This window comes from Poromitra crassiceps (assembly GCF_964638095.1).
Source record: "Poromitra crassiceps genome assembly, chromosome: 12".
Lineage (NCBI taxonomy): Eukaryota > Metazoa > Chordata > Actinopteri > Beryciformes > Melamphaidae > Poromitra > Poromitra crassiceps.
Window position 1 is genome coordinate 38,419,101 of NC_139632.1, and position 22,423 is coordinate 38,441,523.

The following is a 22,423-nucleotide window of genomic DNA, read 5'->3' on the forward strand; positions in this document are numbered from 1 at the left end:
CGGACAACAGGGGGCATGGTCATCCCACCTATCCAGTCAGCATGGGTGTGTGTGTGTGGCTGGCCGCATGCGTGTGTTGGTGTGTTCGTGTGACAAATAAAGACGGGTTTGTCCGTCCAGTTCTTCTTATAAACCTACGTCTTTTCATATGAACATTTAACTACTGAGAAGCTGACGTTTGATGTATAATACTGTATGTATGTAGTGTTAAAGTTGTGTCAACTGTCAGCTCTAAAATGTGTGAATTTAGTAGAAAGTGCAGCCTGGAAAGTGGAAAGTGAAGTAGAGTGAATGCACCCTACACTGATTCCATAGGCTGCTACAAGCTTTGCTCAACTGTTATTGGAGCACAGAGCAAAAAATGGGCGGGACTTAGGAAAGGTCAATTAATTGCACAGAAAGTTGACGCAAAAGTACCTGCTTCTGCATTCTCCCCCTCGTCCTCTTCCTCTTCCTCCTCCTCTGTGGGGGCTGGACTCTCCTCACCCACCTGGTCCATCACAATACGCTCCAACACAGCAGGCTGAGAAGTCAGCAGGGGTCATACATCGCAATATATTCTCTCTGTTTTATGTCAATATATGTAGCCAATACTCATCCCTTTCAATATATGACAGGATGGCTTTGACGATTATCAACACACTTTGTATCATTATAATGTTGTTAATATAAGCAGATGGACAGTGTTTACCTTCACTATATGTTTTCCACACGGAGAACTCCCATTCCATCCTCTGGCAAAATGTTCCGCTGTCACAACGCGTCACAATGGAACTGTGGAGGCTCTGCTCGAGACGCGGAATCTGCTCCTGGCTGTCGATTGGGCTTCCAGGGTGGCTGTTATTGTTTATTTTTATTTTTTAAAGTATGCGCACATCCACGCATTGAGAGCCTTAACGAGCCTTAATGACTTGCAGCGGGCGGGGGGATATTTTCCATGTGGAAAACATATAGTGAAGGTAAACACTGCCCCTCTGCTTATATTAACGACATTATAATGATAGAAAGTGGGTTGATAATCGGCAAAGCCATCCTTTAAATACTGTGATGAGCTCCATCGATCAAAAGGAGAGGAGTTTCATGTTGTTGTAGATGCGTTAATGAGCCGCAGCCGATTTTATTATGCTGAATTTGAACGATTTAATTGCTCTTCATTCGCCAACATAATGAAAATAAAGAAAAACATTTAATACAATTCTGGGTTTGGGCTTCAATATGGGTTGAATGTATTGCATTGAAATTGTCATAGAACATGTTTATTTTTCACACTACATAAGCATGGTTAGCAGGGATAGCACTTACTGTTAGTATTATGCATAACATAATTATAATATATAATGTATGTTTGGATACACTTCTTGCAAAAATATAATTGATTTACAGTAGGCATGCATAGGGATGATATCGGTACATCATTGGCCGATAAAGACTTTGAAATGAAATATTATCGACATCTCCCAGAAAAAATTGTACCGATATGACAGGCCGATAAAACGATGCTTTAAGTATGCCCAAATGTTCGATTCTCCTGAATGGGCTCAAACAGCATTTACTTTTGGCAGTGAAGATGGTTGTGTGGTCTTTGATAGTCTTGAAGGCCCTTCCACACCCGCAGAGCCTCTGTAAAAGGCAGCTAAAGTGGAGAGCGCTTACAGTAACTTAGATCTTACCTTTAAAGATTCCACCTGCACCACCTGACATCTCTGAAGCAGGTCCACAAACAGGTAGATTAGCAGTGCCTAGGTAAAGGAGGGGGGGTGAATAATTATTATTATTATGTGGAAGAAGTGTAGTCAGTTCTCTCTCTCTATGTATTCTGGCCTTAAACACTTTACACACGTAAACACTGCCTTCAACAGCTCCTACTGAGCTGCTGACACTCCCTGATGCTGGCAAGCACTGACCTGGAAAAGTGCAAAACATCTCTCTCTCTCTCTCTCTCTCTCTCTCTCTCTCTCTCTCTCTCTCTCTCTCTCTCTCTCTCTCTCTCTCTCTCTCTCTCTCTCTCTCTCTCTCTCTCTCTCTCTCTCTCTCTCTCTCATGCAAATTTAGGTTGGAACAACAAATCCATTTCAACTTGTCCATGTCAAGTCTGATTGACAGTCAGGAGCTAGTGCTGTATATCTGGCTGTGGTCAAAACACTATACCCTCTCTGGCTTTTAGTTTTCCATGCTTCAACATTTAAAAAGGCATATGAAATTGTTTTCAGATTTGCATATAACAAAATTGTTTTAGTTATCTAACCTTAACCAAAGTTGTTTTCTTCCTTAAACCTAACCATTAGCCAAGATTTTGGCACGAACAGGTGAAAATTGCATGTCCAATTCATGATATTATCACTTAATTCAATTGGTTTTGTTCATTTAACAAACTTTTATGAGAATTTTCCACAAGCCTGGACTGGATGATCCATGGGCTGGCAGGCTTCCTCACTGTATAGTATACATGCCATGGTGAGTATACATGGTGAAACCATTATTACACTTACCTGGACCAGGCTGTATAGTATATACGGTGAAGCCATTATTACACTCACCTGGACCAGGAAGCCAATGAGAAAGGAGACGAGGAAAGGCAGCAGTCCAGCGTGGGCTATGGTCACTGGAAGACCTGCACATTTGAAAAGGTATGGAACAGTTAGAGATGTTATAGGGCTGCTGGAACGAATTTTCGAGATTTGAATATAATTCGATTTTAATAAATATGATTAAAATTTGATTATTATTATTTATTTATTTTTAAATACGCCGAATCTCACCCGTCTCGCCTTGGCCAAACCAGCGTGTGGAAATGGTCTGAATCACAATGATAATCTCGTGAGCGCGCAGTGCAATAACGTTACAGGAGAAATAGCAGACAACGCTGCAGATGCGCCTGACGTAGAGATCACAACTCCAGAACATTTAAAAAGTGATGTGTGGCATTTTTCTGATTTCTATCAACAAACGGCAAAATAACAAGTAAAGATAAGGTAGTCTGCAGAATATGCCACTCAGCAACGAGCAACCTGCTCCACCCTGGTAAACTAACAGAGGTAGGCTACAATTAGGCGTCAGAGGAACCGCACCTAAAACAAGCCAGAATCAGATTTTTTTTTTGGGGGGTCTCCTTCTTCATCACGAGGCTTACCAGCTAATCGTCGTGGGGCGATGACAGACAAACTGACACGGTTTACCTGCAAAGACATGAGGCCGATTAACATCACGCAGGGGTCTGGTTTTAAAGCCTTCGCCCACGAGCTGGAGCCTACAGTAGATGCATGGTTCCTTGCTGCAGTACATACCGACAGAGTTGTGAAACTCTATGATACCAATAAAGACAACTTCATCAGAAAAATGATCGATGAAGAAAAGATTACCTTGACCACAAATGGACGGACATCACTAGCCACAGAGGCCCATGTGACAGTCACCACACATTTCATAAACGAGTTTAATAATAGTAAGTTTAATATCATCTTCTCGTGTAATGTCTCATTCAACGGTCATGTTACAACATAACATTTGAATGGTTGGACTGCCCTCTAGTGGACAGAACGGTACATAACAACAACAACAACATGCTGATACTTAGGCATTATATAAATCTACAGAGGCTAAAATCATTTTTAAAAAAATCATTAAAAACTAGAATAAAAATCTAATATTAAAATAATAAAGCACTGAAAATCGAATTGGATTATAGAGGAAGATTGACAGCTCTAATATGTAATAGCTACATTTAATTTCACCTAAGTAGATTCAAAGGTAAGGATTTACTCTTTCTCACACACACATTTGAATGATTTATTTATGTCCACATAAATACAAGTATGCAGAGGACATAACACTAATAATGCAATCAGATATTACACGCACACACACACACACACACACACACACACACACGCACATACACACGCGCACACACACACGCACACCTACCTTTCTGCTCTGGCTCAAACTCGCCATAAAATTTAATGGATGGTGATGATTTCAATATGAGATTTAAGTGATTGAACAAGTATTAACTTGGAAGGGCTCCACCTTTGTGGAAGTACACGAAGACCCTGCTGAAAACAAAGTAGTTAAATGTAATGTCCCATGTAATTTCTGTCTCTACAAAAATATCCCCCGGTGTTAACTACACTTCATAAACCACAGTTAGATTTACTCTGTTAATGAAAGCCAAGAGATGGACAGAACCTTAATTATGTTCCAAATGAACTAATATACAAATATAGCTCACTAAAAGTTTCTCCAGAGTTTTATTCCACAAGGCGAGGTGAGGAATCACCTCACCTTGTTATAAAACCGGGGTTATATTCATAACCTTGAGTTTTAGTTGAGTTATGGATTCATATTATGCTAGCACTATTATCACTGTCAATTTTACCACTATCACTGGTCATTTTACCAATTTTACCAGGTGCACGTGCACCCCCTTGTGGCCGGATGAAAAAAAAATCTACATGTAAACAATTTAAACAAATCTAATTGAATATATTGATATTATGTCGTATATATCTATATTGCAATGTATCGATTCATTGTGTTTCTGAATAAAATAAATCTGTCAATTGACATTGAAATTGGCTTCTTCAAATTAATTTGAATCAGTCGGGGTACACTTTGGCGTGATAGTGCACCCCCTGGTTGGAAAGCCTAGAATCGCCTTTGAGCAGTATTGGGGTACTATAGCAGAAGTTGTAAAAGCCTATTCACATTTAGAATTTCCTACACCATGAAAGTCTGCCATGTATTTGATCTGCAAGTTACTGAACTCTAGTGAGTCTGAATTTGTCTTACTTTACTCTCCCATCACAGCATGGTGGCTCAGTGGTTAAGATAAATTAGACAATTTCTGGGTTTTAATCTTGGCCCTGGTCCTCTTTGTGTGGAGTTTAAATATTCTCCCTGTGTTTGCATGGGTATCCAAAGACTCAAAAATGCTGAATAAACTTGACCTGACTAGAAGGATTTTGGGTGAAATGCCCCTTTAAATCTGTAGATAAGTTGATATTGTTTTTCTATATTGTATTTCTACTATCCATAGTAGCAGTAGAGTACACACTAGCAGTGCCACTGATTATTTTCTGAATCCCCATCCAAGTCCTTGAATTTTGACTCCTAACTTTGCCTACAACTGGAGACACACTGCACAACTATAAGGCCTATTATTATAGCCATGATTTTGGTCATAGTGACTGATTTACACGTTCAGACCAAGCCAGGAGTATTTGCAATGGACAGTCAGGGCAGATCATTTTGCAGTCTGGAGGTTTAATGACTGTGGAGTGCCAAGGAGACCTGGGCACTCCCCAGGGGCCATGGACAGCACCATTGGTCAGGGAGAGTGAAGATGGGCCAAGTCTTTGGCAATCAGTATTATCAATGCTAGCTGCTGGGCTGCCGGGGATGATGGCACACACCTGAAGCAGCTTGCAATTTACCTACTTACAAGTTCAAACATGCCTCTCACAGACAGACTTTCCCACATGACTTTAATTTCTTGCCACCTAAACAGGTATAACTAATAATGACATGAATGATGTTTCCATTCCATTTAGGTGTTCCAGTGCCACAAAGGCCTATCTACCTTAAGTACCATCACGATTATTTCAAACTGATTTTTATGAGTCCACGATTACTGTAGTGATCGTTGATGCACTTAGCAAACTGAAGTTGTTCTCATTTGTATCAAGTCAAAGGCATCAGTACTCACCTAAGATGCCAGTTCCCAGTATTGTTGCAATGGTCAGGAAATCTGAGGAGACAATGGACATTTGGTCAGATCAAAGTATTCAGAGGTCAGGCAATTAAAAATACCAACAATGTGGGAGCTACCTGGTACCAGAGATCACCATGGCAGAAAGCAATCGTCACTGTGTGTGTGTGTGTGTGTGTGTGTGTGTGTGTGTGTGCACGTGATGTCACTGATGATGTCACAATGTGCACGTGTCACTCGAGCACTCCATGAGTGATGGTCACATGAGCAATTCTGATGTCATCAGTGAGTAATGTCATCAGTGATGCAAAGTTGAGCAATTGTGCGCTGCGAATGCCAATAGGGCAGGCGAGGCCACCCGGCCAGCAGCCGAGCTGTGGGCGAGGCCACATAGTTGAGCAATTGTGCACTGAGTGATGTCACTCGAGCACTCCATGATGTGATCAGTGACGGTCCCTCGAGGTCCTCGAGGCGAGGCCACGCAGAAGCTGCGTATGCGAGCCCGCGCAGCATGCGAGCGGCAGGGCAGGCGAGCCTAGGAATCGAGAGCACGAGATTTTTTCTAGTATAAATATATAAACACACACACACACACACACACACACACACACACACACCACACACACACACGAATGAATCGGCCAGAGGGACATGAGTGACGAATGGTTGGTTTTTATAGTTATTCTAGCATCAATTTAAAAAAGAAAAACTAAGAAATTGTAATATATATATATATATACTAATATAATTACCTAATTTAATTACCGAATACTAATTTCTTTATTCAAATGTCAGCATTATGAACAAATATTCAAATTTCTTAATATTCGAGTACAACCCTAGTCATAATGTTTATTCCTATACTACTAAAGTTTGTAGGGCAGCAAAGACAAGTTACATTTACAAATCATGCAGCAATATTAAGTTTCACTTTTGTTTTCACACTGACAAAGCACATCATCTCCAGAAGCATCTCTGACTGACTGACTGCCTGACCTGACCTCGCCCTGTGTGATGCCCTCAGCTGTGCCATGGGAAGAAGCACACGTTATAAAGCACACAGCACGCATTGTGAGCTGTGGGACCTGCTATGCCAGTTCAATCCATACAGCCTAGTGTGTTTACATTAGTGAGAAAGTATCCTCAGGGCGAGGAATTTCATCACCATGGGTAGAAATATCATCATCATCTGTTGTCACAGCATATAGGAACAACAGACCTAAGTACAGTAACATACGAGGAACTTCATCACCATCTGTTGCCACAGCATATAGGAACAACAGACCTAAGTACAGTAACATACGAGGAACTTCATCACCATCTGTTGTCACAGCATATAGGAACAACAGACCTAAGTACAGTAACATACGAGGAACTTCATCACCATCTGTTGTCACAGCATATAGGAACAACAGACCTAAGTACAGTAACATACGAGGAACTTCATCATCATCTGTTGTCACAGCATATAGGAACAACAGACCTAAGTACAGTAACATTATGAGGAACTTCATCACCATCTGTTGTCACAGCATATAGGAACAACAGACCTAACTACAGTAACAGTATGAGGAACTTCATCACCATCTGTTGTCACAGCATATAGGAACAACAGACCTAAGTACAGTAACAGTATGAGGAACTTCATCACCATCTGTTGTCACAGCATATAGGAACAACAGACCTAAGTACAGTAACATACAAGGAACTTCATCACCATCTGTTGTCACAGCATATAGGAACAACAGACCTAAGTACAGTAACATACGAGGAACTTCATCACCATCTGTTGCCACAGCATATAGGAACAACAGACCTAAGTACAGTAACATATGAGGAACTTCATCACCATCTGTTGCCACAGCATATAGGAACAACAGACCTAAGTACAGTAACATTATGAGGAACTTCATCATCATCTGTTGCCACAGCATATAGGAACAACAGACCTAAGTACAGTAACATACGAGGAACTTCATCACCATCTGTTGTCACAGCATATAGGAACAACAGACCTAAGTACAGTAACATACGAGGAACTTCATCACCATCTGTTGTCACAGCATATAGGAACAACAGACCTTAGTAAGTACAGTAACATACGAGGAACTTCATCACCATCTGTTGTCACAGCATATAGGAACAACAGACCTAAGTACAGTAACATACGAGGAACTTCATCACCATCTGTTGTCACAGCATATAGGAACAACAGACCTAAGTACAGTAACATACGAGGAACTTCATCACCATCTGTTGTCACAGCATATAGGAACAACAGACCTAAGTACAGTAACATACAAGGAACTTCATCATCATCTGTTGTCACAGCATATAGGAACAACAGACCTAACTACAGTAACATACAAGGAACTTCATCACCATCTGTTGTCACAGCATATAGGAACAACAGACCTAAGTACAGTAACATACGAGGAACTTCATCATCATCTGTTGCCACAGCATATAGGAACAACAGACCTAAGTACAGTAACATACGAGGAACTTCATCATCATCTGTTGCCACAGCATATAGGAACAACAGACCTAAGTACAGTAACATACGAGGAACTTCATCATCATCTGTTGCCACAGCATATAGGAACAACAGACCTAAGTACAGTAACATACAAGGAACTTCATCATCATCTGTTGCCACAGCATATAGGAACAACAGACCTAAGTACAGTAACATACGAGGAACTTCATCACCATATGTTGTCACAGCATATAGGAACAACAGACCTAAGTACAGTAACATACGAGGAACTTCATCATCATCTGTTGCCACAGCATATAGGAACAACAGACCTAACTACAGTAACATACGAGGAACTTCATCACCATCTGTTGCCACAGCATATAGGAACAACAGACCTAACTACAGTAACAGCTTCTGTGTTTGTTTTTGTTTCCACCTCCACACCTACTCGCCCGATCTGCCAAAAATGAAATCCAATTACAACGCAGACAACACGTTGACACATAAAAATGCCAGGGCATGATGTTCATTATCCAATAGCATCATCCAGATACAAATTGCATTTGAGCTATATGAGGTCATAAATATTAAGCATTGATTTGGCCGGCTTGTACTATTGCTGTAATGTTGCTGCTCCCTCTGCTCTAGAAGTAAAAAGTGTCAGCTGCAAATGTGAAACAACGTCCGTCATAACATCACCACGTTTGGGATGCCAAACCACCTCAATACCAGTTGGCACAGATCCACCAACACTGCAAAGAGCCATAGAACAGGACTGTGGCACACTACTACAACTGCCAATGAAAACAATTGTTGGGTGTTTTTTGGTTCAACTATTGGCCCTGTTGGACTGTATTAGGGAACAGTGCTGTCTGCTAACTAATATCCTTACTAGCATCATTTCATTGGAAATGTGCACAACCTTCACCACCTTTAAAGGGACAGCTCACCCTAAAATCCAAAATACATATTTTTCCTCTCAACTGTAGTGCTATTTATCCATCTATGTCGTTTTGTGTTAGTTGCCTGAGTTTTGGAGAGATCGACCGTAGGGATGTCTGCCTTCTCTTGAATACAATGGAACTGGATGGCACTCGGCTTGTAGTGCTCGAAGCACCAAAAAAATACATTCGAAAAACTCAACAGCATTGTCTCTTTCCAGAAATCATGACTTGGTTACTCAAGATAATGCACAGACTTTGTTGTGAGCAGTTTCGTGTAGGAACTATTTTCTTTTCAGTCTCATGTAGGAACTAGCTTGCAGTTCGGTCAAAAGAAAATAGTTCCTCCATGAAACTGCTCATAACAAGGTCTGTGGATTGTCTTGAGTAACGGGGTCAGGATTTCTGGAAAGAGACACTGCTGTTGTTGAGTTTATCAAATGTATTTCTTTGGCACTTTGAGATGCATAGATGCCTATGTGATCGTGATTGTCATTTGATCCCATAAACACGCAATAATTGAGCCAAGATAGCCTGATATTACTGTTTGACTTCAGACTACATCAAATACATAAAAAGGTCTGCTGCTAAAGGCATTTATTTGTTTCTGACTCTGACGCAAACATTTCAGCTATTCTATGTCATCTCCTTTTGTAATACCTAAAGTAATATTTATTCACTTCCATTCACTGAGCCTCCCCTGAAACTGTTTGGAGCCCCCACTGGGGAGGCCCGCCTCCCACTTTTGAAAACATCTGCTGTAGATAGATACAGTAAATTAACTTTGAAAACAGCACTCAAGTGATAATTAAAAGGGAGACATTATTCGTCTAATCTTCCAGACAATCCATTCCTGGCACGTTTTGAGCCAATCGTGGAGGCCCTTATTGCGATGACAAATGATGAAACGCAGTCAGACACAGACTCTGTCACCACATGCTGATGGTTGTATTGACGAGGCGGTCACTTCTCTCTTGCCTCCAGATCCATCACTTGCATTCGACTCGACAGACCTCCCCTCATCACCAGACCTCCCCTCATCACCAGAATGAACCTGTCATGTCAATTCAGCCTGATACTTCTTCATCAGTCTTTTATCAATCCCCCACTGTACCCTCTCAAGACAGCTGTGGGACATATGGCGCAGGTAATTAGACGTGTCAGCATAATCCTTTTCATATTGACTGTGTTCTCACAACTGCTGGGGCATCTCATTAAATGACTCAGTAACTCTCGTTAACAGACACAACTGCTGGGGCATCTCATTAAATGACTCAGTAACTCTCGTTTACAGACACAACTGCTGAGTTATCTCATTAAATGACTCAGTAACTCTCGTTAACAGACACAACTGCTGAGTTATCTCATTAAATGACTCAGTAACTCTCGTTAACAGACACAACTGTTGGGGCATCTCATTAAATGACTCAGTAACTCTCGTTAACAGACACAACTGTTGGGGCATCTCATTAAATGACTCAGTAACTCTCGTTAACAGACACAACTGCTGAGTTATCTCATTAAATGACTCAGTAACTCTCGTTAACAGACACAACTGTTGGGGCATCTCATTAAATGACTTAGTAACTCTCGTTAACAGACACAACTGCTGGGGCATCTCATTAAATGACTTAGTAACTCTCGTTAACAGACACAACTGTTGGGGCATCTCATTAAATGACTCAGTAACTCTCGTTAACAGACACAACTGTTGGGGCATCTCATTAAATGACTTAGTAACTCTCGTTAACAGACACAACTGCTGAGTTATCTCATTAAATGACTCAGTAACTCTCGTTAACAGACACAACTGTTGGGGCATCTCATTAAATGACTCAGTAACTCTCGTTAACAGACACAACTGTTGGGTCATCTCATTAAATGACTCAGTAACTCTCGTTAACAGACACAACTGTTGGGGCATCTCATTAAATGACTCAGTAACTCTCGTTTACAGACACAACTGCTGAGTTATCTCATTAAATGACTCAGTAACTCTCGTTAACAGACACAACTGCTGAGTTATCTCATTAAATGACTCAGTAACTCTCGTTAACAGACACAACTGTTGGGGCATCTCATTAAATGACTCAGTAACTCTCGTTAACAGACACAACTGTTGGGGCATCTCATTAAATGACTCAGTAACTCTCGTTAACAGACACAACTGCTGAGTTATCTCATTAAATGACTCAGTAACTCTCGTTAACAGACACAACTGTTGGGGCATCTCATTAAATGACTTAGTAACTCTCGTTAACAGACACAACTGCTGGGGCATCTCATTAAATGACTTAGTAACTCTCGTTAACAGACACAACTGCTGGGGCATCTCATTAAATGACTTAGTAACTCTCGTTAACAGACACAACTGTTGGGGCATCTCATTAAATGACTCAGTAACTCTCGTTAACAGACACAACTGTTGGGGCATCTCATTAAATGACTTAGTAACTCTCGTTAACAGACACAACTGCTGAGTTATCTCATTAAATGACTCAGTAACTCTCGTTAACAGACACAACTGTTGGGGCATCTCATTAAATGACTCAGTAACTCTCGTTAACAGACACAACTGTTGGGGCATCTCATTAAATGACTCAGTAACTCTCGTTAACAGACACAACTGCTGAGTTATCTCATTAAATGACTCAGTAACTCTCGTTAACAGACACAACTGTTGGGGCATCTCATTAAATGACTCAGTAACTCTCGTTAACAGACACAACTGTTGGGGCATCTCATTAAATGACTCAGTAACTCTCGTTAACAGACACAACTGCTGAGTTATCTCATTAAATGACTCAGTAACTCTCGTTAACAGACACAACTGCTGAGTTATCTCATTAAATGACTCAGTAACTCTCGTTAACAGACACAACTGCTGAGTTATCTCATTAAATGACTCAGTAACTCTCGTTAACAGACACAACTGTTGGGGCATCTCATTAAATGACTCAGTAACTCTCGTTAACAGACACAACTGCTGGGGCATCTCATTAAATGACTTAGTAACTCTCGTTAACAGACACAACTGCTGAGTTATCTCATTAAATGACTCAGTAACTCTCGTTAACAGACACAACTGTTGGGGCATCTCATTAAATGACTCAGTAACTCTCGTTAACAGACACAACTGTTGGGGCATCTCATTAAATGACTTAGTAACTCTCGTTAACAGACACAACTGCTGGGGCATCTCATTAAATGACTCAGTAACTCTCGTTAACAGACACAGAGATAATTATACGAGTGAGACAGGAACACAGACAAAGTGACCTTAATAGGCATTTAATGGCATTGAGACTTTGTCGCCTCGGCCGTTGTCTTCAGGCATTTCTGTAATAAAGCGTCTAAAAGTGTGAGGACACTCTCCTGGCGCTGTCTTGCCAGACCCTGGTGGTTGGTGTGTCATTAGGCTGATTGAGTGGAGCCATTCTGGTAGGAAATGCATGTTGCATCATGATAATACTTTGAATTGAATTAAACTTAATTGTAAGGTATCAGAGATTAATAGAATCATATTGAATAAATGCTATATTGTTCTGTATCAAATGTTTATTGTGCCCCTAAAATTCTTTGTGTGCTCCTAACTTTTTCAACTTAATAGCACACGTGCTCCTTGGGAAAATGCTAAGCGTCAAGCCCTGGGCCTGATAACCTACTGTAGTTAGCTAAATTTGGGAGGGAGCTGTTGGGAATTACAGGTGAACCAATTCTAAAAGTTGACATTGTATTCCAGCAAGTGCTTCTTGGTGTGTTGCTTGCCTGCCGGATTGACAAGTGGGTCCCACATATTTGTAAAAATGTCTTCAATTAGCTACCCCCATGCGTGTATCTTTACCAATAAGCAAGAACACATTAAACTGTCGTTTTTTTAAATGGGGTTTTGTGTGACGTGTCTCTCCATACCCTATTTGCCTCTAAAGCTCGTTCCAGCCTCTCCTCAAACGTCAAATTGAGCTTTGGCATGTAAAATAAATGGATAAATAAACAAATAAATAAATAAACATGAATGTGGGTAGAGACAAGTGTGCATTCATGCGTGATAATAACCAGTGTGAGTCGGTCAGTGCAGTGAGTGGGTATGAACGGGACAGCGTTTTGAACTGACAGCGTGGTGTGTGGTACTCACAGCACTGCAGGTAAATAAACCGTAACGTCCAGGGTCTATCCTGGTGCTTCCGGGTGATTCTGATGGACAGGGTGCTCAGACCGTTGTCGGGGTCGGGGCAGGGGTTTATTTGGTCTGTTATCTCCTCTGCACCGGTCGCCATCATCTCTCTCGCTCTCTCTCCCTCTCTCCCTCTTTCTCTCTCTCTCTGATCTCTCATCGCTACGCCAACGCGGGCACGCGCACGCCCCACACGGGATGCTGCCTGCGCGTACCCGACTACTCGGCGCACCAGCATTAAAATGCAAAAATTGCAAATCAGCCCCGAACCAGATGATAGGATGGGGATAATACATGGAGCACGGGGTAGACATGGAGGATTGAGTCTCCTGCCCCAGATGCACTTCTGGCAGCAACAAACTGTAAGTAGGCTACAGCCTACTATAGGATAACAAGATCTGTACTTACAGGGTAAGTAGCCTACAGGGTACCACATCTGTACCAGAGCCGTATAATAGAAGAGTTCCGACATCTCCATTCACTCCAATGGACCAGTTTTTTTCCAGGAAGTAGAAAGTGGAACTCTTGAGTAAAAAAAGCAGCACTGTTGAGTTGCAGCAAAATAGACAGTGTTGTACTTTGAAAGGGTTTTTCATCCCTTGAAATGAATCAAATTGTACATTATCGGCTTTATTTTAGCATTCAAAAGTAGCGCGAGACCCATTCCTGGCTGTTCATTGGCTAATGAATCTCGCATTTTGGTCCTCCGCTGACGCCACTCTCTCTCTAGAGGACACTAATCTGTACTTACAGGGTACTGTAAGTACGGGGGACAAGATTCATGTGAATTTATTTACCCTGTAGGCTACAGCAGTGGTTCTCAAATGGGGGTCAAAGGGGGGGGGGGGGTTCCAGGGGGTCCCCAGCCAAAAGGGGGTAATTTATTTCGCTATAATTCCATTCATAAGTAACACAATGACTATTTTGGTCATCGGTTTTATACACTTTCTGTAATAAAACATCTAAAAGCATCAATTGTATTATCATATGGGGGGCCGTGGGACAAAATCCTATCAAATACAAATGGGGGTCCGTGGCCTAATCTTTGTCCATTTAGGGGTCCTTCATGTGAAAACATTTGAGAACCACTGGGCTACAGGGTACCAAATCTGTACTGGGACCGGTCAAATTGATCACCATGCTACAGTTTAGCATAGCCTACTACTGAGAAGCAATTATGGTAAAATATGTGAATATATGTGATCATATTTCCAGCACTTGTCAGAGGAGTTATAGCCTAAAGGCTGGCGTCAATTCAAAGCTCTTCTACATTTGAGTCGCCTATTGAAATATCACAGATTTCGCTGCTGTAGCCTAAAGTGTCCCTCCATGACTTTTCTTCGACCTACTGTCTTTACAAAATGGAGTTAGATTTCTAAAATCACAGAACAAAATAGTAGTGAGAATTATATTTACTGCCTACAACCGACATCCCCATTGTTCTTGTTTTAGACCCTCAAAATCCACTGGGCTTTCCACAGCTAAAATGTTCTAAGCTTTTCCACAAAAAATGTAAAAGGGCAGTGAGGACAATTCTGTGTGTGTGTGTGTGTGTGTGTGTGTGTGTGTGTGTGTGTGTGTGTGCTAAAACTGAAGAAAACATGGCTCATTGAAACCCAGTGCACAGATCTCACCACTAGATGGATGGAGCCGTCTACCAGGGAGGGAATAGCCTACTACATTCTTGTCCAGATGACCACTAGTTGTCTGTGTAGCCTACTGTATGTCAGGAGCAATCCACAGGCTGAAATTTACACGGCGTCAAGAGTTTTGGAACTGGATTACTAATTCCTGAGGACAAGTGACTTGTGTTGCGTGCAGGTTGCGTGGTGCGTGGTGGTATGGCTGCGAGATCAACATAATTCTGCAGAGTCAGACTTTGTTGTCACTGAACTTTTATTTCCTTATATATTACAGTAGAGAGGAACAAAACTATTATTTGAAAATAAACAAAATCGCAACGTGAACTTCTGCAATTTCCAAATCAGAGGCTGCAATACATTTCTTCAGAGACTTTGATCCAAACTGGAACACAACATTTAAACATTTAACTCAGTAAATCCTGCACACTAATAACAAAATGACTTTTCTTTAAACAATTTTAAGCTTCTAAAAGATTTATTCAAAGAAAAAACTAAATCTATCAAATAATTACAATTAGATGTTTTGTCAGTATCGTTCAGTGGAACGGGAGGGAACTGGGACTCTTCAGATGAGATGAGTGTCTGAACGTTTTCTTACAGCGGACACAATAGTAGGGTTTAGCTCCAGTGTGGATGCGTTTATGTTTTGTTAGGCTACCTAACACACTGAACCTGGTCCCACATTGGTCACAGCTGTAGGGTTTAACTCCAGTGTGGATGCGTTTATGTGTTGTTAGGTGAACTAACTGACTGAACCTGCTCCCACATTGGTCACAGCTGTGGGGCTTCTCTTCAGGCTTCTCCCCTGAGTGAACCCTCTGATGACGCTTCAACAGGTGAAGTTTTGTGAATGTTTTGTCACACTGATCACAGCGGTGACGTCTGGGTCCGTTGGTGTCGCTCTGTCTCCATAGAGAAAGAAACAGACATCAGGACAGAGAGAATGTGTGTGTGTGTGTGTGTGTGTGTGTGTGTGTGTGTGTGTGTGTGTGTGCGTGCGTGCGTGCGTTGCATTAGTGTTAAAACAGTGATATTTTGTCTCACCTCTTCTGAAGAATTCATCTTGACAGCGTTCCTCTCCTCTTGCCAGATGTTTCTCTTCCCGCCAATCAGCTCTGACATCATCAAACAGAGACAGACGGTAAGACAGGAAACACCCACAACAACAACAACAACAACAACAACAACAACAACAGAACGAACAATACGATAATAATAATAATAATAATAATAGTAATAATAATAATAATGTAGGCTATCAAGCAGTGATTGTAGGATCCAAGCAGTTCTCTGAAGACTAAAACCTACTGAAGAAATATTGAGGTTTCATTCATGTGAATGGAAAAACAGTAAATGTGCTGCTGTCCAACAGACAACTCTCATATCATTTATTTTCTCTCTTGGAAAACTCTCTCTCATGAAATAATAATCCAACTTACTCATTTTTGAAGTAAATCCATAACCAGAACTAATGTGGTGGAACCAAAGTTACTTCCGGCTTTGCTTGAGGCGCCTGTGCTGTGTGCAGTCATCAAGCTTCCTGGTATGGATTTACTTCGAAAATGACTATTTCCCGTAACATTGGATTATTATTTCATCGCATGGTGAGTACACCAGTCACAACATGTACATGTGAGTTAAACTAGTGAAACAAAAGGATCTGGAGCACACGGTCAAAGTTAGGCAATTTAATAGGTGCAAACAAAGACTGACGTTTCTTCAGAGTCAAATGTACATGTGAGTGTTTCTACGCAGCTGTACCATATACTGCCATTGTAGTGCTAATAAGCTCACTAGCCGTGAAGGGTGAAACACACTTTCTAATGCACGCACAGTGAAGATAAAGGCATCTACATTCTAGTTTTAGTATCGGGGATATGGCAAATAGGCAAATCAACCAAAATGTTGGCGTATCCTTTCAATAAGAAGCTTTTTATTGTCTTTGCGTGAACGTACAGTTACTGTTGACTGAAACTGTCTTTTTTGTTCTTTTTATTTTTGTCTCGTGGAGAAGTTTAAAGGTCACCACTGCATCATAAGTTGGAATGTTTCTGACTACACATAACATTACAGCAGTAAATGTGTTTCTGATATATCTGATTCAGATAGAATTTGAATGCTCAATTAGAGCAAAATTGCATTTGGAAATCCCATACAACCGTTAAGCAGTGTATAATGCAGCAAAGTGACATGCAGGTTTTCAAACAGTCCAACTTCTAATTTAACTTCTTCTTCCACACATGATCCACAGTAAAACAGCTCTGTGTCCACTGTGCCCTTTTCCTATGGGGAGATTTGCCATTCGAATTGCTTAATTTTGAGTTGAAATGATTTAATCTTTGACCTAGTTAGCGCTGACCTTTCTCTGCTCCACCTCGCGGTGAGAGAAGAGGAGGTCGCTTACCATGTGAAGACAGTTTGAGTCTTTAGATGAGAATCAGTTTTAACCCCTCAATCAATGGTCGAAACCAGAGACCCTAGTTTTGACTTCTCCTACCTTTCACAAATCAGGATTCCTTCAGGCGGCTTATTTTTCACGTCCAAAAAGTCCTAACGTGAAACCCCTCTTCGGGTCTGGAAGAAAAAGTCAAACACTCTGTGTCCTGTGTGGGGAGTGGAGAGTGATTGACGTGTGTGTGTGTGTGTGTGTGTGTTGACCTACCTCCTGCGGGGGGAGGGGTTTTTGGTGTTGGGGTGACAACTGTTGGGGAGGCTATTTCATACCCCACACACACACACACACACTTTCTCTCTGACACACACACACACACACATTTCCTCCTTGGCCTCCAACTAGAGAGCTGCGATGGCCTGAAATTTCGTCCCCAGCCCGCCCCGGCCCTGAGGATTTATGAAATTAATTGGCCGCAGCCCGCCGCGAGGCCCGACGTCAACATCACGATATGACGACACATCGCTCTCTCCCTCTCTTTCTCTCTGTGCTGTGCATGCTGCAGAGGCTCTAAACCTGACAGCCACCGCAGCTCTCTGTCTGTCGGTCCCTCTCCCTCTCTGAGTAAAATTACAGACTTTGAAAAAATTACTCTTAAAAGTACTTAATTACTACTACTACTTAACTACTACCACTTAATTACAGCAACGTGAGAAGTTGTAATTCATTACCTCCACCCCTGGTCACTCTTTGTCCAGTGGAGTGTCCAGTCACCCCCTAGTCAAATAGGGTCAAGGAAGAGCAGAGCACTCAGCAGCAGTTTTACATGAACAGACAGTCTTACTGATAACAAACCATCAACCTTTGTTCTGCAGGGCAGTCTCTCTGGACTACCCAACCCAGTTGACATATTACAGATCTATAGGTGTTTTTGACAAGGCTCTGTGTGGGCGTGTACTCACACACACACTACATGATCACTCAAATGCCACAGATGGAATTTAAATATAACCCAAGGCTGTTATCGACATAGTTAATAGCCGACATTAAAATCAAATTCACAAAAGCTATTTGCTAAAACATAATTACTGGAAATTATCGAGCTTTGAAGCTGCTGATTACTTTACATGTCAAAAATGCATTCCCCTTTTGTAATGTGTCACTTGCATAGATGTCAATTTCCTTCCAGTTACCTCTGACAGTTGTAAGAAAATTAGGGACACACAGTTGGAAAATGTCATTTATTGCATAAAAAATTAGACAGTGGAAAATGACACAGTCATGCCAGGAAAAAAAACATGCATAAAACTACTGGAATTATTAGGTCATGCATTTAAAAACGGGACATATCGAATTATCAAAGGATATGAAAAGTCGTATTATTCCATTCTATGTATCAGTAAACTTTTCAACCAATGCTATTAAGGTGATGACATATTCCCGAAATAAATTTGAGGAATTCATTCTCACACAGAAAAGTCACAGTAGACGCCTACAACCTTTCACATTCACATGAGGCAAACCCAATGGATCAGGTGCTATTGGTGTCCATGCAGCGATAGTGAACGTACAGAACCAGTTACTCATCAACATACATTCCCATATACACATTTCATCTGGCATATAAAATAGGCCTAATTAAACTGAGCCAGACTGAGCATACTGTAGGTCCCTGCTGTAACTGGCTGCAAAAATAATAATAATAATAATAATAATAAACAAGTCAATATTTATGGACATGGATTCGATAATAATAATAATATTATTATTATTAATATTATATAATTTATTATTATTATTATTATTATCAGATCCATGTCCATAAATATTTACTTGTTTTTTATTGATATCCATATCAATTAAAGGAAATATGAATTCCTTTCAGCTTAATCTGAGACAGTGGTTCCCAAACTAGGGTACGCATACCCCTAGGGGTACGTGGAGCTACTACTAGGGGTACGTAAAGAAAATGGACAAATGTAGGAATAAATCATGAACATGGATAAAACGTTAAAATACATATCCTCAGGAAGCACTAATTGCAACTCTTTCACTTCATTTCTTATTTTGTAATGTTATATTCTTCAAAAGGTGGGTTATCATTCATTCCTTGCATCATATGCTATACTGTCGTTTTCTCTTGCCGTTTTCTAAGCAAAATGTTGTAGTTGGGTAAAGGGGGTACTTGGATTCAGAAATCAGGGAAAGGGGATAATGAAGGCAAAAAGGTTTGAGAACCACTGATCTGAGACAACTGTGAGCAGAGGAGCGGGTAACAAGGGTGACAGAAAATAAGAATAATGTGATAAGTTAAGTTAATTGAGATGAAAAATAAATGGCTAAAGATGCAACAACCCAGTAACCACAATGGCCTTAGTGCAAATTTCGCTATGTAGCGTACTTCCAGTGTTTTCATCATGAAATCTTACAACATTGCATATTGTTTCAACCCTGTGATTGTCCAAAGCTTCAAATAAATACTATACAATTGATATGATATTGGAAAATTCATGGGCCAACAAGTCAACCTCTAACAGGGTGTGAGACGATGTATTTCTACATAAATATCATGTTCATATTCTAATCTTGTGCTCTTATTGACATGGAAATAGTTGCAGCCTCTAAGCTTTCTCTAATAATAAAAAGTCAAATCATCCTCGTAAAAAAATCACACCCAGGTGAGTGAGAAGTAAGCGGCGCAAACATCATCAGCCTATCAGTGTCTGACTGTCATAAATCACTGATGACATCACAACAGACATACATACAGACGGTGCTTGGCCACCAATCGATCATTATGGGGCTGGGGCCCACAGGACAGACGGTCTGTGCCAGGATGGAAGGACATACACACAAATTCAGCTATAGAAGGGGCTGCACCGCTTCAAAAAGGTCCTCCAAATTTTGGTGGTTGGAAGAAGCCATCTTTGAGATGTTACTAGCCAAAAAGCTTGAGAACCCCTTTAGAAGCGTATGCAAGATTGTAACAAGTAGCACTTTTTTTATATATATATAAAACAGGTACAGTGCTAACGCAGACACAACAGACACAAGACACATGCTATTACGCAAAGTTGTTCATACGGTAAGACATCGCAATCACTTGTTTGTATTAAACATCTCTAAAACCTATCACTGTGATATAACTACATGTTGTGTACTGTCATGCATGTATCTCCATAGCAGTGCTACATGTATTAGTGCAAGAAAAGCATTGTCTGCCTAAAATGATGCAATCGGTCTCAAAGTCGCTGCAATTTACAGCAGCATTTGAAAAACCATGTCAGTTGTAATCACTTATGAACTACTGTACCACCTATGAGCGACCTCCAATATGGCTGCCAGAGGGTGCATCATGTCACCTGACAGCGTTTGAACCAAGCGTGATATATTGCCATTAAGGATAGTGCTTTTAATTAATTTGATGATTACTTTTTGGTATTCCACCTGACATCGTTTGTTAATTCTTAAAGCATTTTTTTTCCAACAAAGGCACATGATTTAAAGCACTGGGCCTTCACATTTTTCATCCCTGAAATGCAAACCTTTGCTTCAAATTGAGACATAATAACATCTAAAAAAGAAAGGAAAAAGTGGAATTTAAAGAGTCATGAACGTTAACAACTTATTTGAATGCCTCATCATGACAATGGAGAGACAATGACTGCGTTTACATAGACATGAGTTCCCGGTTATTATCGGGGTATGTCGTTTTTGTGTTTGCGCATGTAAACATCATATCCCGATTTCCGAAACCTGGATAAGCCCTTATCCCGGTTTTGAGAAACCCGATTAAGCTAGCTGGAGTACTCCGAAAGAAACCAGGATACTGTTGCATGCATACATCTTATCCTGGTTCCTGACCGCTGCTGACTACCTGCGCAGGCGCTGATGAGGCGTGGCTTCAGCCAAGCGACGCATAAATACAAACATGGTGGCGAGGCAGAAATGGAGTTTTGTCTTTCGGTGATGAAAGAATTAAATATACTTGGCAGTTTAGATAGGAGAAAAGCATGGAAATGCTGATATGAATAACCAGATGTCTCTGTGTTCCATGTCAACGCCATATCCCGAATATGATCAAAACCAGGATAGGTCTCATAACCGGGATACTCATGTAAACGCATACTGTAGGAGGTTGGATTGGGAATGAAAACACTACAATAATGTGAGCAGATTAGCAGGAGATGTGAACCTTGTAGACTACATGTTGCTGGTATCTTTCCAGATCTGAATTCATTTTCAATCATTCGAAAAATGTTGACGACCTACACATTTCATATGAAAATCTATCCCCGACCCATGCATGCCATCCCACCCTTCCACCATGCAAGAAAAAGTCCATCATGTTAAATATGTAAAGGCACGAAATCTATATTTTTTCATCAAGTAAAGCACTGCTACTCTAGCAAACTTCATGCCTAGCTACAAAAATGACAAAAAGTGAAAGCTCTCAATTACAGCTCCGTGTTCTTGGTATTCTAAATATGATCAGACAGTAATCAAATGTACCAATAGACCGGTCATCACCTGAGCTTAGAGTGAATTTGGGTTACGGCCTGAGACAAATGAACCAGTGTGAATAGAGAGAAAGCCGGTGGCCAGTCCTGCGATGGTATTACTGTCTAATTATGCTCCGTTTTATTTTGGAAAGGTGCTGTAATGTAAACAGTTGTAAACAAAATGATTTCTTTCTCCAGTCTCTGGCCATTATATAGTCAGGCAGCACGTCGGCCTTAAACCGCCTTCATGTCATGAGCGCAGCCCCAAATGTGCTGCACAGGAAGGGAGAACGTTGGATATTTCCATTCATTAGAGACAGCGAGAAGGAGAGAGAGAGCACCAAATAAGACGAGAGGTAACAATGGGTCAGTACACAGAGCGGCAGGCATAGACAGAGACAAAGTGGGAGAGAATGAGACAAGTGGAGATAGAGAGTCTGTCTAACAGTGCGTAACGGATACTGAAAATGCGTCCACCTGGGGTTTGGTTGTGCTGTGATGTTCACCGACTTTGTCGTGTCATATAACTTGTAACTTCACTTTGACCCAACTTGCCTGTGTAAACACTTTGTTGTGTTATAT

General features: G+C 41.0%; 1 protein-coding gene across 1 annotated transcript in view; it reads right to left on the reverse strand.

Moving 5' to 3' along the window:
• Window positions 1-246: 246 nt before the first annotated feature.
• naaladl2 (N-acetylated alpha-linked acidic dipeptidase like 2) overlaps window positions 247-22,423 on the reverse strand; it is a gene marked incomplete at its 3' end in the record, with an annotated part of 362,515 nt that continues 340,338 nt past the window's right edge. Inside the window, exons 17-22 of the mRNA XM_083647387.1 lie at window positions 6,704-6,731; window positions 2,760-2,875; window positions 2,538-2,611; window positions 1,671-1,739; window positions 418-523; window positions 247-263 (exon numbers count right to left, since the gene is read on the reverse strand). Coding sequence (XP_083503513.1) covers window positions 247-263; window positions 418-523; window positions 1,671-1,739; window positions 2,538-2,611; window positions 2,760-2,875; window positions 6,704-6,731 — 410 coding nt within the window. The remainder of the gene's footprint in view (window positions 264-417; window positions 524-1,670; window positions 1,740-2,537; window positions 2,612-2,759; window positions 2,876-6,703; window positions 6,732-22,423) is intronic.